This window comes from Haliotis rubra, unplaced genomic scaffold (genome assembly GCF_003918875.1).
Source record: "Haliotis rubra isolate DU_JTF1 unplaced genomic scaffold, ASM391887v1 Scf537, whole genome shotgun sequence".
NCBI classification, from domain to species: Eukaryota; Metazoa; Mollusca; class Gastropoda; order Lepetellida; family Haliotidae; genus Haliotis; species Haliotis rubra.
In genome coordinates this window covers 569,894-588,716 of record NW_025767232.1, presented here as the reverse complement: position 1 = coordinate 588,716, position 18,823 = coordinate 569,894, and the positions used below count along the sequence as shown (strand labels likewise).

General features: G+C 41.7%; 1 protein-coding gene across 1 annotated transcript; it reads right to left on the bottom strand.

The window, feature by feature from the left end:
- Positions 1-504: 504 nt before the first annotated feature.
- On the bottom strand, positions 505-16,558 carry LOC124253253 (DNA repair and recombination protein rhm52-like). Its single transcript, XM_046686994.1, is given in 13 exon segments — positions 505-1,200; positions 1,613-1,684; positions 3,017-3,195; positions 3,321-3,330; positions 3,680-3,798; positions 4,411-4,901; positions 5,960-6,035; positions 7,657-7,775; positions 11,104-11,127; positions 11,130-11,173; positions 12,221-12,314; positions 13,182-13,283; positions 16,265-16,558. Coding segments are annotated over 13 exon segments (1,410 nt in total). The 5' UTR covers positions 16,295-16,558; the 3' UTR covers positions 505-1,150.
- Between the last annotated feature and the right edge of the window lie 2,265 nt (positions 16,559-18,823).

The following is an 18,823-nucleotide window of genomic DNA, read 5'->3' as shown; positions in this document are numbered from 1 at the left end:
ACGAGTGCTGGTTTAGACAGCTTCCAGTGTATTGTGTTCATCCTTAAATCCCCACATAGCTAAACTGGAAGAACACTCATGCTTCCATCTGTCCATGTTGTGATCAATGTATCACACAGGATATTTAATAGTGGTTTTCAAATAGTGGTTGTCAAATACACCATCAATACAGAAGGAATTATACAGACAGCAATATGCATTTAAATGGGTCTGATAACTTTCAGTTATCCCAGTAGAACCCGGTATATTGTTTATTAAACATGTTAAAGTATCGCAGACCCGTGAAGGTCCGGGTTAGAATGAATCTTCAGTAACCCATGCTTGTTGTAAGAGGTGACTAACGGGATCAGGTGGTCAGGCTCGCTGACTTGGTTGACACATGTCATCAGTTCCCAATTGCGCAGATCGATGCTCATGCTGTTGATCACTGGATTGTCTGGTCCAGACTCGATTATTTACAGACCACTGCCATATAGCTGGAATATTGCTGAATTCGGCGTAAAACTAAACTCACTCACTCACTAAAGTATCGCATGCATTTATACACATATATATACACAATATATACATAAGAATGAAGTGTGCTGAGCCACAAATTGACTTCTGAGATAATTAAAATCAACCTGTACAAGATAAAATGCATGAAAAGAGAATTTCAATCAATATATATGATAACACTGTAACAAAGAAAGCAGAATATCAAGGAATCCACATAACATCATTTGCTTTAAACATTTTAAACAATGTCGAACCTGAGTTTATAAGACGTTAAACTTATCTATTGGCCAATATCAGAGCATCTTTTAAAGTCATGCTGTGGTGGTGATTACGGACCCTGACCTTTAGCCTTAACAAGTGGCTTGATCTTTGACCAGTGGCTGTGTATGATATCAACACAGTCACAATATCAGTTTATTGCCTCAAAGAATCACACAGACATTTATACAATAAACTTAACATAGCGATCATTACACTAACACTGTTTGGTGAGGTTTCTAGAGCTCTCCATTCCCCTCTCATATCTGTGACACTTGTGGATGATCAGTGAATACAGGGAAGGTCACTCTTCCTCTCCCATTGCTGTGTCACGGTGATTCATAGCAGTGAGAGGGAAGAGTCATTCTTGTCCCGCCTGTATGACTGATGGTCGTCAGGACACATGTTCACTAGACAGTCTCTTTCTTTTGGGTCTGTTTTCGTCTGGAAATAGAGAAGGTGACAGTGTAACCCACTTAAATAAAAACATGACCAGGTAGGAGTGAGTGAGTATGGTTTTACGCTGCCTTTACCAACATTCCAGCAACATAACAGCGAGAGAGAAAAGAAATGGGTTTCACACATTGTGCCCATGTGGGAATTGAACAAGGGCCTTTGGCATGATGAGTGGATGTTTTAACCACTGGACTACCCCACAACCCCTTTTGTAACAAGAACTGACTATCTATCCTCGACCCCCAACAGGGTAGGTGCATGACAACAGCCTGGTATATCCACACAGAACCAAACCCTCAGCACAAATACAGGCAGCAGGTGACTAGCCCAATCGTTTTGCCGTATCAAGGCCAGATCACTACATCCTGTTATGCTGTTGTATTATTCTGCTGAGACTTACCTGCTGACTTCCTGTTGTTCAGCTCCTCCAGGTTGTCAGGGTACACCACCTGGCTCCACACCTCGATCTCATCTGAAACAAACACATCCCAACATTTAAAGCACCTGGCTCCACACCTCGATCTCATCTGAAACAAACACACCGTATCATAAGACTACCTGGCTCCACACCTCGATCTCATCTGAAACAAACACTCCCATCTGAAACAAACATAAGACTACCTGGCTCCACACCTCGATCTCATCTGAAACAAACACTTCCCAACATTAAAACACCTGGCTCCACACTCGATCTCATCTGAAACAAACACACCCCAACATAAGACTACCTGGCTCCACACCTCGATCTCATCTGAAACAAACACACCCCAACATAAGACCACCTGGCTCCACACCTCGATCTCATCTGAAACAAACACAACCCAAGACATGGCTCTCCACACCCTGATCTCATCTGAAACAAACACACCCTAACATAAGACCACCTGGCTCCACAACTCGATCTCATCTGAAACAAACACACCCCAATATAAGACTACCTGGCTCCACACCCTGATGTCATCTGAAACAAACACACCCCAACATAAGACTAATTGGCTCCACACCCTGATCTCATCTGAAACAAACACACCCCAACATAAGACTTCCTGGCTCCACACCTCGATCTCATCTGAAACAAACACACCCAACATAAGACTAATTGGCTCCACATCCAGATCTCATCTGAAACAAACACACCCCATCATAAGACCACCTGGCTCCACACCTCGATCTCATCTGAAACAAACACACCCCAACATAAGACCACCTGGCTCCACACCTTCATCTCATCTGGAACAAACACACCCCAACATAAGACCACCTGGCTCAACACCTAGATCTCATCTGAAACAAACACACCCCATCATAAGACCACCTGGCTCCACACCTCGATCTCATCTGAAACAAACACACCCCATCATAAGACCACCTGGCTCCACACCTCGATCTCATCTGAAACAAACACACACCCCAACATAAGACCACCTGGCTCCACACCTCAATCCCATCTGAAACAAACACACCCCATCATAAGACCACCTGGCTCCACACCTCGATCTCATCTGAAACAAACACACCCCAACATAAGACCACCATGAAACTCCACACCATAAGACCACCTGGCGATCTCATCTGAAACAAACACACCCCATCATAAGACCACCTGGCTCCACACCTCGATCTCATCTGAAACAAACACACCCCACCATAAGACCACCTGGCTCCACACCTCGATCCCATCTGAAACAAACACACCCCATCATAAGACCACCTGGCTCCACACCTCGATCTCATCTGAAACAAACACACCCCACCATAAGACCACCAGTCTCTAGACTGCTATACGAGACACCAAGCAGCTTACCAAAGTCCTCCTCTGCCAACAGTGGTGCTGGTCCAGTTGGAAGTTTGCACTGTAGATCCTTGTTCTCCACAGATTTGCGGGACAGAGGTGCTGGTGTAGATGTTGCTACCGGGGACCCAGGCTGGGGGATGTTGCAGCTGCAGTCACTTTGGATGCACGTCTGGTTCGGGGACTTGTGGCTGTGAGGGTGAAGGACATGTCACAAAAGATGGCAAGCATCAGACAAGAAAGACGTGTAATGATTCTTTAAAGTACAGATGGCTGGAAATGTCCAAACATTTGGTTTTCTATATGAAGTCTTAACCAAAGTTTTCCTGAATGCTTATGAATAACAATTACTTTATTGAACATAGAGATTTTTTCTGGGTTACATCTTCATTTTATTCTTGAGTGCAACGTTTCAGGGCTTGTTGTACTCAAGAATAAAAAGAAGATGTAACCCAGAAAAATCACTATGTTCATCTAGAATAGCATCTTCTCAAATGCCAGTCAAGCATCTGATTTCTTTATTGTTTGTAAGGTTGGTTGGTTTGTTGTTCATGATACCAAGTTATATTGGAAGAAAATATGTTGGAAAAACTTGTCAGGGATAAACATGCTTCATGTTCTACCCACTTCCAAATGGTTATAACAGACTAAGTTTTCCTATTCAGATGCTGTTACCGTTTTCCTTCTCTCCACCGGAGTGTTTGTGCTTCAGCTTGGCCTGAAACTCCTGCTGCTTCAGCTTCTGCCGAAGAATGCGCTCCTGCCGTGCTCGCTCCTCCTCATTCCTGTAGTTCCTGCAAACACGTTTGTTCCCCTTCAAAGTAGGATATCTTTATATAACTTACTTATATACCTGTTTACCAACTTCACAATGGCACATTCAGCCGGTGTTAATATTCCACCTGTATAACAGTGGCCTGTATATAACAGAATCAGGACCAGATAATCCAGTGATTGATATTTTGAGCAAAGGACTCATTATCAAGTCAAGGTACAACGCAATGCAACAAGGTCACAGAGCCTGATAACTCTATCAGGTAACTCTGTATGACCTGCAAAGTGTGCCAGGGGCCTACTGTAACCATGAATCCATACAGGTGCAGGTTGAGGAATAATATAAAAAACATCAAAACTTGTTAAAGTCTTCCAGGAAGAAGTCAGGCTAATTGTGTCTGGCTCCATGTAGCATCTTCCTCTGTTTATTAACGACCAACTGGAAAGACACAAACTTGAGCTATCCCCTTCAGGATTCTGTTTGAGGGGTGATCACTAGTAACTTCTGCAGGCTGGAAGCAGGAAATTCCAGGGACATAAAGGTCATACAGACACCCTTATCCAACACCAGACAAACTGATTTGTACAAAGTGCAAGAGAAGCAGGTTTCTGTCCTACTCAAACATACATACCCTTTAGCTAGCATCTGCTCCACCAGCACTGAAGTGCTGACGTAAGTCCCATCCACTTTGGTCTCAGTTTCCATGGTAACCATCTGTGATTCACCCTTGACCTTGTTCTGTTCACCCTCACTGACATGCCCGGCATCATAAGCTTCGACATTCTTGCCATCAGTAACAGCACAAACTGCTGCAACATCGTCATCATCCATGTTGAACGAGGTATGAACCTCATCCTTCCCAGCCCCGGACTTGGTGCTCAGTACCACCCTGTCTGGGAGCTCACTGGCAGGGTCAGCTCTGGCCGCCATTGCTGGGATAGGCACCATCCCGGCCGGTGGCTCACTAGAAGGATCAGGTCTAGAGGCCGTGGTTATGCTGGTCCCTGGTCTGTTCACTCCATATGGATATGGGCGCGGAAATGTTGGCCTCTTCCAAGACTTTGCAATAGACTTGTCAATTGTCTGATGCTTCATATCTTCTACTTTGTACACTTCTGGGGGCTGAAAGTAGCATACATATGTCAAATAAAACACAACAACACACACTAAGTTAAAGGTTATTGGCTGGACTTATTGATTGATTTCAAGGCTAGCATGGAACTTTTACAGATTTAGTGGATGGACTGACACTCAGGTGTGGGTTTTGACTGACACATTTATAGATATCAGGCTGGACTGATACACAGTTTCGGAGGTAGACTGACTGACTGACTGACTGAGTTTAGTTTTACGCCGCTTTTAGCAATATTCCAGCAATATCACGGCGGGGGACACCAGAAATGGGCTTAACACATTGTGCCCATGTGGGAATCGAACCACCCATTGGTCGGTCTTCGGACGGTTACGAGCCAACGCTTTAACCACTAGGCTACCCCTGACATCGCCCCTCAGAGGTAGACAAATACACTTAAAAGGTTAAGGGGCTGGACTGTTGCACCCATTGGTCCAGGTCTGACTGATACCCTGACAGGTTAAGGGGCTGGACTGTTGCACCCATAGGTCCAGGTTTGACTGATACCCTGACAGGTTAAGGGGCTGGACTGTTGCACCCATAGGTCCAGGTTTGACTGATACCCTGACAGGTTAAGGGGCTGGACTGTTGCACCCATAGGTCCAGGTTTGACTGATACCCTGACAGGTTAAGGGGCTGGACTGTTGCACCCATAGGTCCAGGTTTGACTGATACCCTGACAGGTTAAGGGGGACTGGACTGTTGCACCCATAGGTCCAGGTTTGACTGATACCCTGACAGGTTAAGGGGCTGGACTGTTGCACCCATAGGTCCAGGTTTGACTGATACCCTGACAGGTTAAGGGGCTGGACTGTTGCACCCATAGGTCCAGGTTTGACTGATACCCTGACAGGTTAAGGGGCTGGACTGTTGCACCCATAGGTCCAGGTTTGACTGATACCCTGACAGGTTAAGGGGCTGGACTGTTGCACCCATAGGTCCAGGTTGGACTGATACCCTGACAGGTTAAGGGGCTGGACTGTTGCACCCATAGGTCCAGGTTTGACTGATACCCTGACAGGTTAAGGGGCTGGACTGACACACTTACAGGTTTAGGGGTTCGACCGATACACTTTAGGTACTCCTTGTCTCCGAGGCAGTTGCCCATACAGTTACCAAAACTCCTGCAGACAGAAACAACAACTTGATTTAACATGGCAACAAAAGTAAAAAAAAGTATATATCATATATCCTAAAGTACTTTTCGTAAAGTTAGGACTGGGAGAGATTCATATATATCACCATGTCACACATGTGTCAGATATTAGTATACTGGCTGGCGAACAGTTATCGCCGCATAACAGTTATCGCCAACACATCAGTATCACACTTTTCCCCACGGTAGTAGACAATAATAAAGGACAGCAAAAGAAAATTCTGCACGGTAAGTAACATAAGAAAAAATTAAAGATAAAGGTATGAACCCTATAAATGTTTATTAACTTGGTTGGGGGGATGTCACATGATCTATATACACAGAATAGCAAGTTTAAGTTCCCTATGAATCTACTTAAAATAAACACTCAAATAGTCACATAATCAATTATTCGAGGTTACGGTATGATATAAAAAGATATTATTTCACGAATGGCAGGAGAAATTCTGAATGGAGATAACAGTTACAGTTAGTTGTGAGAAAACATTTATATGTACTGCCGTGATTCCCTTCCGCCGGGAAACACGACCAGCGGCAGTGAATGGGCTTTTCACATCGGCGAATAGCTAATTAAGTATCATAATTAATTTTGCTTCACTTATGTAACGAACGGCAGAATAATTTTGTAAATACCACTGTAATATGGCGATAACTGTTCGGTAGTCAGTACACCTATCCTGTACAGTGCAGTTCAGACATAGAGCACATGCTTACATGCAAGTTTGATGGCTGCAGTATGTGAGGATTGGCTCTAACAGGAGAATGTTTGGATGATTTCGGAGCTTATATTATCCACACGTCACAAACTTAGAGTGCAATATTCACAAGCCTGTATGAAAAGTTTTCTTGTCATAATGCTATCTCAAAAGAATTCCTCAAGTGAGCTTCAACAAATTCATGTGTTATATAATCCAGGTTCGGTTTGGGTGGTGAGGTAGCTTAATGGATAAAGCATCAGCTCGTCATGCTGAAGATCCAAGTTTGATTCCCCACATGGGTACAATGTGTGAAGCCCATTTCTGGTGTTCCCCACCATGATATTGCTGGAATATTGCTAAGAGCAGCGTAAAACTATGTTCACTCACTCACTCCAGGTTCTTAAAGACCGAAATGGATATTAAATTCTGTAACCTGTGCCACAAAACAGCTATCTTCTGTCATAGTATTCAAATAACGTTATAAACATTTTTTTTTACTTCTTGGACACATTTATTCTGGCAATGAGATATTAAATTATATTTTCAGTTTGAAAACAAAAGTGACACAGGGAGAACACAACTACCATACACAGTACTCCGATATTTAATACAATGTCAGCTGTCCAGAATTCTTTTTTGTGACTAACAGAGAATGTATCAATTGTGGAACATGAGAAAAATATTTTATTAATTGGCAATTAAAATGGCTGATGTAACAGAATTGAGAGGAGATATGACCTACAAACATTTTTGTTCCACTTAAAAGTGTGGGCAGGTCAAGTTTAAACATCAGAGGACACCTATACATGCATTTGTAATTAAATGAAAACCAGTTAGAAATGAAAGACAAGTATTCAACATGCTCAACAATGTGTAGAAAATGTTACTGACTTGAGAGCTCGCTTCAGTCCATCAGTGACAGCTTCCTTCCTGGCCTTCTCAAGGGACAGGGCCTTAGACCGGAGTCCCTCACTCACTCCATACCCGATGTCCTCATGGTACACGCCATCCTTGAGATACATCATACACATGTTTAGTACAAGATGGCCTTAGACCGGAGTCCCTCACTCACTCCATACCCGATGTCCTCATGGTACACGCCATCCTTGAGATACATCATACACATGTTTAGTACAAGATGGCCTTAGACCGGAGTCCCTCACTCACTCCATACCCGATGTCCTCATGGTACACGCCATCCTTGACATACATCATACACATGTTTAGTACAAGATGGCCTTAGACCGGAGTCCCTCACTCACTCCATACCCGATATATCCTCATGGTACACGCCATCCTTGACATACATCATACACATGTTTAGTACAAGATGGCCTTAGACTGGAGTCCCTCACTCACTCCATACCCGATATGTCCTCATGGTACACGCCATCCTTGACATACATCATACACATGTTTAGTACAAGATGGCCTTAGACCGGAGTCCCTCACTCACTCCATACCCGATGTCCTCATGGTACACGCCATCCTTGAGATACATCATACACATGTTTAGTACAAGATGGCCTTTAGACTGGAGTCCCTCCTCACTCCATCCCGATATATCCTCATGGTACACGCATCCTTGACATCATACACATGTTTAGTACAAGATGGCTTTAGACCGAGTCCCTCACTCACTCCATACCCGATGTCCTCATGGTACACGCCATCCTTGACATACACATGTTTAGTACAAGATGGCCTTAGACCGGAGTCCCTCACTCACTCCATACCCGATGTCCTCATGGTACACGCCATCCTTGACATACATCATACACATGTTTAGTACAATATGGCCTTAGACCGGAGTGCCTCACTCACTCCATACCCGATATCCTCATGGTACACGCTTGCCTCCTGACACATACATCATATACACATGTTTAGTACAAGATGGCCTTAGACTGGAGTACCTCACTCACTCCATACCCGATATCCTCATGGTACACGCCATCCTTGACACACATCATACACATGTTTAGTACAAGATGGCTTTAGACCGAGTCCCTCACTCACTCCATACCCGATATCCTCATGGTACACGCCATCCTTGACACACATCATACACATGTTTAATACAAGATGGTACCTGACACTCCATACACATGTTTAGTACAAAATTACCCCAAACACTGTGTTGGGAGAGATGCACAAAAATACCAAAAGTGTACCTGACAAGAAACTTGAAACAAAGATCAAGTAAACAGTAAACAGGTAACATCCAGGGGCAGATAACTCTAAATCAAAGAGTATGAATCTGGTACTTCCTGTATTTTGCGATGCACATTTATCAACGGAAGTCAATTACTAAACTATTCTAATTCAACTTAGTATGTAACACGAGTTCTGATTGGTCAATGCTATAAATTTCCGACCGTATAATCAGCATATATGTCGCAATTTGAAAACCGATTCACCGAAACCTTTGAATGTATCCCTATACCATTGGGGTAACGCTGTTTCGCAGGACATTGTCATTTGCAGAAGCCATTGGTCAATTAACTCCCCTATCCAGCTAAAATGGGTGGAATTTGTGTTAAAAAAGACAAAACCGTATCATAAATTTAATTTTAAGTTCAAACAACTTACTCAAGAACGGGCTGTTGACCCAACACTGTTAGATCATGAAACAAGGTTTATGACGCCATTATGGGCGCTGACGCCACCTGCTATGACGCCATTTGACAACAGAACTGATAATGGCCCGTGAAGTTGAGGAATCAGCGGCCTCTCCTTTCTGTAACTAGTGGGCGTTTCATCATAATACCGCCCATTTTATCTATAATACTATGATCTATTCATCATTGTCAAATTTAGTCTGTGTGCACATAATAAACGTGTGTAGTTTGAAAAGGGAACTACTTTCTCTGGCGATGGTGTAAGTTGAAGGAGTGATATGATTAACCTTTGACCTAGAGGAACTTTGACCTGGTTTAAATAATGCATTTCTTTCACGAAAAACAGCGTAAAACGAGTTGATTTAGAATGGGGATAACTGTACTGTGTTTGATGATTGGGGGCATTATACGGTGGTTATATAGCCGCCAAATTTAACGTTATATCGGCTCCGCTTCGCCACGTCGCCGATATAACTAAATTTGCGGCTATATAACCACCGGTATACGTCCCCAATTCGTCAAACACAGTACAGTTATCCCCTAATTGATAGTCACACATACTATCGATGCATCAATAGTTTTTTGTTTCTACCATCGATTAATTGCTATCGGAGACTCAATAACTGCAATCCATCGATAGTTCGATGCATTGTTACAGCCCTAGTATGTGCCATCCTTGACATACTAGTATGCAGGTTTGAAAAGCTGGCCTTGGGCCGGAGTCCCCCACTCACTCCAGTAGTAAAAGACAAAATACAGGAGTGACTAGCAGGTTCTTACACCAAGGCTCTCATTCCACTGACCACATCCCTGGTTGACCAGGTCAACTGTGTCGAGAGTCTGTCACAGGGTGGTGTTTCCCCAGGATGTGTCAGGAAAAAAGATTTTAAAAGATGGCACTTGTCGTTACCTTGCCTGTGATCATCATTAAGAGCTATGAACAGAAGGAAATAGATGTTTTCGTTTTTAGCTTGGGTCAGCGTCCCCGAATACACCCGTCGCTATGCATATATGCACATGGGTTTTAAAATCTCGTGCATTTCGTGGTCATAGCTGACGACAGCGTTAATCAGTTTAACATTGTAAGTTAGTTAGACATATTGTTGAGGGACAAAGACGTCCATACAGAGCTCCAGCCTGGAGTTTCAAATTGCTAATTAGATTGCTTCCATTATCGGGAAGACATTTATACAGACGTTTACTTATCATTCACACTATCGGTGAATGTGCAGTGTGGGGGATTTGTCCTTGGGTTTATTGTTTTGTTTCAGTTTTGGTGTATTAAATGTTCAGACATAATTCTTTTGACTAATCGTTTATTTTATAAATGGGAAATACGAACTGCCTCATTACCAAGCATAAAAGAAAGATTAGTCAGCTCAGAGTCAGGATACTGTATTCGTGTTTTATACATAATAAGTAGGTTTAAACAAGCTGGCCTTAGACTGGATTCACTCACTCACTCTATACCCAATGTCCTCATGGTACACAGCATACATGTTTTGTGTGAGTTTTCATTTGCTAACATTTCCAAAACAAGGTAGTAAAGAAATGAGACAGAATTGTTGTAGAAGAGTAACATATGACTTGCTCAAGTACCAATGCATCCTTCACTTATAAACGTTTGCTGACGGTCCACCTGATGCTGTTTTCTATGGTATAGTCAAACCTTCACACAGTGAGATAGTGGAGTACTGGAGTCAAACTTTACACTCACCTTCAGCTGAACTTTGACCAGAGCGCGCTGACGCCAACATAAAACCGACCATTGTTATGATCAACAAAATCTGCAGAAAAAAATTAAATACTAAAACTTCATGTCATCTTAAAATAATTAAAACTATTTCTAGTTCTACTGAAACTTTTGCAAACATTATGTTTACAAAGCAATACAATTACAGTGAAACCTGCCAACACATGCACACTGTCAAAACCGGTATCAAATTTTGGTTCTGCCATTTTACAACGATATTATGATGATTAAACTATTGTCTAATCCGGCATCTGTATATTCCATATTCCGGCAAGGCTTTCCGGTCCAAACAAGCAATTTTAACTGTAATTAACACTGTCTAAACCGGCATTGGTATGAGCAGTCCAATCAAGGACCCATAATCCAATACACTAATTAATCCTCTTGTCACGCTAGATAATAAGGAAGTAGTGATTGCACAGTGATTCAAACGCTTGTAGGAATTGAACTGAACTGAATTGAATTTATAAGCACTGGGGAGTTGCATTAACTGTTTTCAAGTGAGTGACATGTGTCAGAGAGTAAATAAAAAGGCATTGGTTTTATTGACTCGTCAGTCACTTTATGTCTCATGATGGCTAGACCAGCTAAGCGGGCACGTTTGGAGTTAAGACTTGTTAAAAAATTTCAGCTTATCAATGACTTTGATACTCTTCCTCAGCTTATTGATGACTTTAATACTCTTTCTTGGCCCTCTCAAAAAGAACTTACAGTATAATTTGTTGCACAATTGCAAAAGATCAAAGGATAAAGATATTGACGAGTGTAAATGGCAGCCATGTTTGAAAATGATTGTCACTGTCTAATGCAGCACCCTGACTAAACGAGCATTTTTTTTCAGTCCCGTGGGGTGCTGGTTTAGACAGGTTTCACTGTACTTATAATATACACCAACAAAGACACAAAAACAGTCTCAAAAGAATCATGGGACAGATTCCCAGCAACCAATCCAATCTTCATCTCATAGCTATGATGGCTGCTACAGTTCCAGATATTAGAAATATCTAAGCGTTGTGGCCTTCCTTCCAGTCACTATAGATATGTCACATGGTCACCTATCCCATCTACTATTTTAGCTTACCCACAGTCTGGTGAGACACCGAGTGTGCCCAACCATTGAAGCCAAATGTCTCATTTGTGAGATTGATCAGCCGCCACCCCTCAATGTAGGCAAGCTGAAACATAACACATGATTGTGATAATTACCGATTCATTAAACCTGTTAATTATACCTTCAATGTCATACTCATAGTACTTTTATGCTGTTGATCACTGGATTGTCTGGTCCAGTTTCAATTATTTACAGACCACAGCCATGTAGCTATAGCCAAGTGGTTAAAGCATTTGCTCATCACGCCAAAGACCCAGGTTCAATTCCCCACATGGGTACATAGTGTGAAGCCCATTTCTGGTGTTCCCCGTTGTGATATTGATGGAATATTGCTAATAGCTTGTAAAACCATACTCACTCACTCACTCACTATAGCTGGAATATTGCTGACTGTGATGTTAAACAACAATCAGGTGAATGAAACTGACAAACCTCAAGTTCTGTTAAATGTACCACATATGCACAATACTACCCCTGTCCAATGTTGCATGTTTCATGCTAGCCAGACAGCAAATGAGGTGAGGTGAAATTGGGTTTAACGTCGTGCTTGTTGAGAATATTTCGCCATATGGCGGCGTGCATGCGTGTGTATGTGCTCGCGGCTGCTTGTACTAGCCCAGACTGAAGCTGGTTTTATAGTGCTAGCCCACTGAGATACCATGCTGCAGTGAAGCATGAATACCCCACTCAGAAACATTATACTGACTCCTGCCGACCAGTCCTTGTTGTACCCATTAATACCGAAGCCCAGGCAGGGACCAACAAGTACCATATTTTAACGTTGTTTTGGTATGACGCTGTCGGGGATTGAACTCAGCGACCTTCTGCTCTCCAGGCGGACGCTCTAACCACTACACCACGGAGGCGGTCAGACAGCAAATGAGACACAAAAGGGTTGTTCAGTGACCATGTGGTGACAAATAATGCTGACCTTGAGTCCAGCTGCACCTGTTCTCTGGCTGATGAATTCTGGGCCAAGTCGCTGGCGGAGAGCATTCTGGATGGCGGTGTGTTCCTCATCAGAGAACTCAGCCTACAATATAGACACACGTGTACACTTCAGCCTACAATATAGACACACGTGTACACTTCAGCCTACAATATAGACACACGTGTACACTTCAGCCTACAATATAGACACACGTGTACACTTCAGCCTACAATATAGACACACGTACACTTCAGCCTACAATATAGACACACGTGTACACTTCAGCCTACAATATAGACACACATGTACACTTCAGCCTACAATATAGACACACGTGTACACTTCAGCCTACAATATAGACACACGTGTACACTTCAGCCTACAATATAGACACACGTGTACACTTCAGCCTACAATATAGACACACGTGTACACTTCAGCCTACAATATAGACACACATGTACACTTCAGCCTACACATACAGACACACATGTACACTTCAGCCTACAATATAGACACACACGTGTACACTTCAGCCTACAATATAGACACACACTGTACACTTCAGCCTACAATATAGACACATACACTTCAGCCTACAATATAGACACACATGTGTACTTCAGCCTACAATATAGACACACGTGTACACTTCAGCCTACAATATAGACACACGTGTACACTTCAGCCTACAATATAGACACACGTGTACACTTCAGCCTACAATATAGACACACATGTGTACACTTCAGCCTACAATATAGACACACGTGTACACTTCAGCCTACAATATAGACACACATGTACACTTCAGCCTACAATATAGACACACACGTGTACACTTCAGCCTACACACTTCAGCCTACAATATAGACACACACATGTACACTTCAGCCTACAATATAGACACACGTGTACACTTCAGCCTACAATATAGACACACATGTACACTTCAGCCTACACTATAGAGACACGTGTACACTTCAGCCTACAATATAGACACACGTGTACACTTCAGCCTACAATATAGACACACGTACACTTCAGCCTACAACAAATATGTATGTGTACAAATCAGCCTACAGGAAATACTTATGCATACACATAGTAACCATGGTGAATGTCATTCTCCCCCCTCTGGCTACATGCAAGCGGTTTTCTATTTCTCCAGGTCATACTGTGTATTCATTGAGTTCATGATGTTCATTTATCACTAAGGTCATTTAATAATGATTGTCAGAAGATATCTGAATTTCATATACGCCACCTAGGTGCATTCATTAAGAACCATACCACCCTAGTTTTATTCACGGCATTGCCACTCAAATACAACACATTTAAATACTGGATACACAATAAATCAGCATACTGCAACAATCTGATGTCACTACAACAGACCTGAGACCTATTCTGTCGCCATATTGTCTCTTCGTTAACCAGAGGTACAGATAAGCTGCGCATCTGCGTAAATTACGCATATATTTATGTGAAATATTTATGTGAAAACTCAATTCATATTAAGTATATTGCGTACAAGTATGATTGAATTTTTGTAAATACTCAATACCTAATAATGTGATCCTACATGCATACACACAAAAACATCAAGTCTTAGCTTGCCTACCGATGGATAGATAAAATAACTGAGGCATACTGAGAGGTTCTATTTCAGGACATGAATTTAACAACTTGCAGTCTTTATTACCATTTCTCCTATAACAGATCAAATATAAATAACAAACACTAACATTTAAACTTTGATATATTTTTACAATTAATGGAAAATGGCAAAATACCCAATTGAGTTTGAGTGAGGTGAGTACAATTTATTTGGTTACTCAACGGAAAATTAGGATACCAAATTGAGATGAAAACAAGCCAGTACATAACTCAATGACCCAAAAAGTTATCTGTAGTTCTGATTAACTGTTATCGTTAAAGCCACAGATTAATACAGAATGCTTCTACATCAGGTATGAACACCTGTGAGCACAGGAGCAAGACACCACCAGTTACTAAAAGTCCTTTTACGTGTGCTTCAGGGACTCTGCCCACATATCCATGTACCAGTATATACTGAGGTAATTTTCCATGGCCATGTTGCCATAACATAGTAGCTCAAGGGAGATAATTCTGTATCATTTGTAACATGACTGTGATGGAAAAATAAATTTTATACGACAGTCTTAAACTCACATTCAGTTTCATTCCCTTATTTCCCTTCTATATTTTATTATGTCAAGTTTTGGAAAAATAAATTTTATACGACAGTCTTAAACTCACATTCAGTTTCATTCCCTTATTTCCCTTCTATATTTTATTATGTCAAGTTTTGAAATCCATTCATGAACTTGTTCCAACTGCCCTCGCATCATAGGGTTTGCATATGTTTAGGTAGACTGTACCATTTAATCTAAACATACCACATTTTCACTAAACGAGAAAAAAATGAATTCACGAAACAACCATGTACATTACATTAACATATGATGCTCGTAAGTAACCATGATAATTATTCTCACTGTAAGGTGTAGTTACATGAATCGGACAGAAGTCACGAACTGAATTAGGCTGAAGGGGTCATTGTCGGCACGGGTACTACAGATATGTACCCCAGGTACGTTTCTGTATACAGATATGTACCCTGGCCATAATGAGAATACAGAAACGTACCCTAGGACGATTCCATTCCCATTGTGTCGTATTCTTGCTCAGAACTGTCATGCTGTTGTATTAGATACATTTGATTGCGTTATGTAATTAATGAGAATACACAGTAAAGGATATTTCGCGATGCATATGAATACCACTCGCGATAAGTTGAACAGAACAACTACATGCGGTTTTGGTTTTGGATTGCGGAATATTGACTGGTCCGCCTTTTAGGGAACCGGGTACATTTCTGTATTTTGACTTTGTTTAGGGTACATATCTGTATACAGAAACGTAATTGGGGTACGTATCTGTAGTAACTGTGCCGATAACGACCGCTTCAGCCTGAATTAGTCTTATAAGGCAGCCTATTCACACATTATAATTTAACAGCATATACACTGAATATATATACTCAGAATATGTTCTACCTGTCCAAAACACGCCGGTTTGGGCTCCATCAGGAAGTTCCTTATGCTTCTCGTTGATCGACAGGCATATTAAATTCGAATTTACCGCCGCCACATTGAAGATTTGACATTTTGAATCTCACAAGTTCAAGAAGCCACTGCTGCATTTTAGACGAACAAATTTACACCACAGTACGTTGCATTCTCCCTAGGTTAGCTGGCCTCTTGTCATAATCTTGGGGAAAAAATGTCCTTATTTCATAATATCCGAGAAAACTTCATAAACAATAACATCAACAATAACACATTTTCAGAAACCGGAAACGGAACAGGTTCGCGAAGCCTGGTTGGATTGCAAGATCCGGACCAAACCGAACATATCCAATATTAAACCGGAGGGTCTGCATTATCACCTATTCTCACGAAATGTGCACCATTTGTAATTTTATGTGTCTCCGCATAAAAAATAGCTTTTGACTTATTTCACCTGTTAATTTCATGTTTATATGTGATTCACGGTAAAAAGTTAGTCAAAATCACCAAAATGTGCATGTCTCCAGTGATAGTACATAACGTTTTGAGTGAATATTTCAAAGTAAGTACTCATCAAAATTGACAAACTTTATGGATAACAACTTCTTTATTACGAGAGTGCGACGTTTCGATACAGATTCTTGTACCGTTGTCAAGCAGGAATGTAACATACATAGGTGCAAAGTATATATACTGAGTGTAAAGAAAAGAAGATTACAAGGTAATTAACACAACAGGGTGGGCTTAGAGGTGATGAAGCCAGTGGGTAGACAATGGGGGAAGGCATAGAAGCCAGAGATGTACAAATGAAAACGGGGGTAGTTTAAACAAGGAGGGGATGTTTATACAGCTGATTGGGTTTGGAGGAGTGCATCATAAGCAAATGGAATGTAATATCTCTGGCTTGCAAGAGTATTTTAATTAATGGAAGAATACCTCATTAGTGGAAGAGTCTACTTTTCTAAAGGTATAACAGCATTTATGTGATGTGCAGTCAACCCTAAATTTGTTTTGATAAGGGTGTAGGCGAAATGAGGTGTAGGCGATATGAGGTGAGGCCTCTGCCTACAGTCCCATTCTGCCTACACGTTAAACAACATGATAAGGTCCAGTGTTGAGGAAGCAAAGTTAATCTACGACCTATTCTAATTTACTGAAATGAACTTGACCAAAAGTCAACTGTAGGCAATACGGGGAAAATGACCAAAAAATAGTGTTTCTAGGTATAAGGTATCTTTATTCTTTCTGAATGTATTTCATTCATTGGAATTGACAAAATGTCATGGAATATAATTCTTCAACTGATGATGCCATCCCTCAAGATGGTTATTCGTCCTGGGCCCAATATTGCCGAACCGTGTCCATGATGTTGATTACCGGATTGTTTGGTCAAGACTTGATTATTCACAGACTGCCGTCATACAGCTGGAAACTTGCACAGTGCGGCTTTAAACAACAAACAAAGGAAACGCTGACGCAACAATCAACCACATGAGCGACGACTGATCATCGATGACGTTGGCACCGAACTCTTATATGACAAGCATGGTTTGAAGACCGGATGAACATCATCAATTGTAGATAAACGTCACAACTGTATACTATATCAGGATCCCGGGTCAGGATATATACAGGCCCTCAGTATGCCGCCTGTGAGGTGAGGTGAAATTGGGTTTAACGTCGTGCTTGAGAATATTTCGCTCATATGACGACGTGCATGCGTGTGTATGTGTATGTGCGGCTGCTTGTACTAGCCCAGACTGAAGCTGGTTTTATAGTGCCAGCCCACTGAGATACCATGCTGCAGGGAAGCATGAATACCCCACTCAGACACAGTATACTGACTCCATGGCGACCAGTCCTTGTTGTACCCATTAATGCCGAGCGCCAGGCAGGTACCAACAAGTACCATATTTTAACGTCTTTTGGTATGACGCGGTCGGGGATCGAACCCGCGACCTTCCGCTCTCCGGGCGGACGCTCTAACCACTACAACAAGGAGGCGGTCATGCCGCCTGTGGCAGAGCCGACTAAATTCTGGTCCGGTCGGTCATGTAGAGACCATATAGCTGATTGTGACATATATGCTGCTCGCTCTATCAACCACTGGTTTGCCTGGCCCCTCTTGATTATTGCGTTTTGAAGTCAATATACATGCGAACATTTGGTAGATCATCTGGTATACTGAAATATACATATGACAATACCCTTCGGCGATATATTTTTCAAATTAATTACATGATTGGAATGACAAGTGAAACAGTTAATTACACGATTGCTGAATACGAATTGTCGGTGGACAAATTACAGATGTGGATTTCAATACGATGTATTAAAACGTATAATGTACTGAGTGAACAGGTACGTGTATAAAAGAATGTATTTTACCAGGATCATAAGTAACGTTTGTGTAACATTATACTATCTACATGACCGACTGAATACCACTATGAACGTGTTGACTACATGTTTTCTAAAATGTTGCATTTTTGTGTAAACATTATATGTACATCTATGTCATGACCGAAGTACCCCTACCTAACAAGA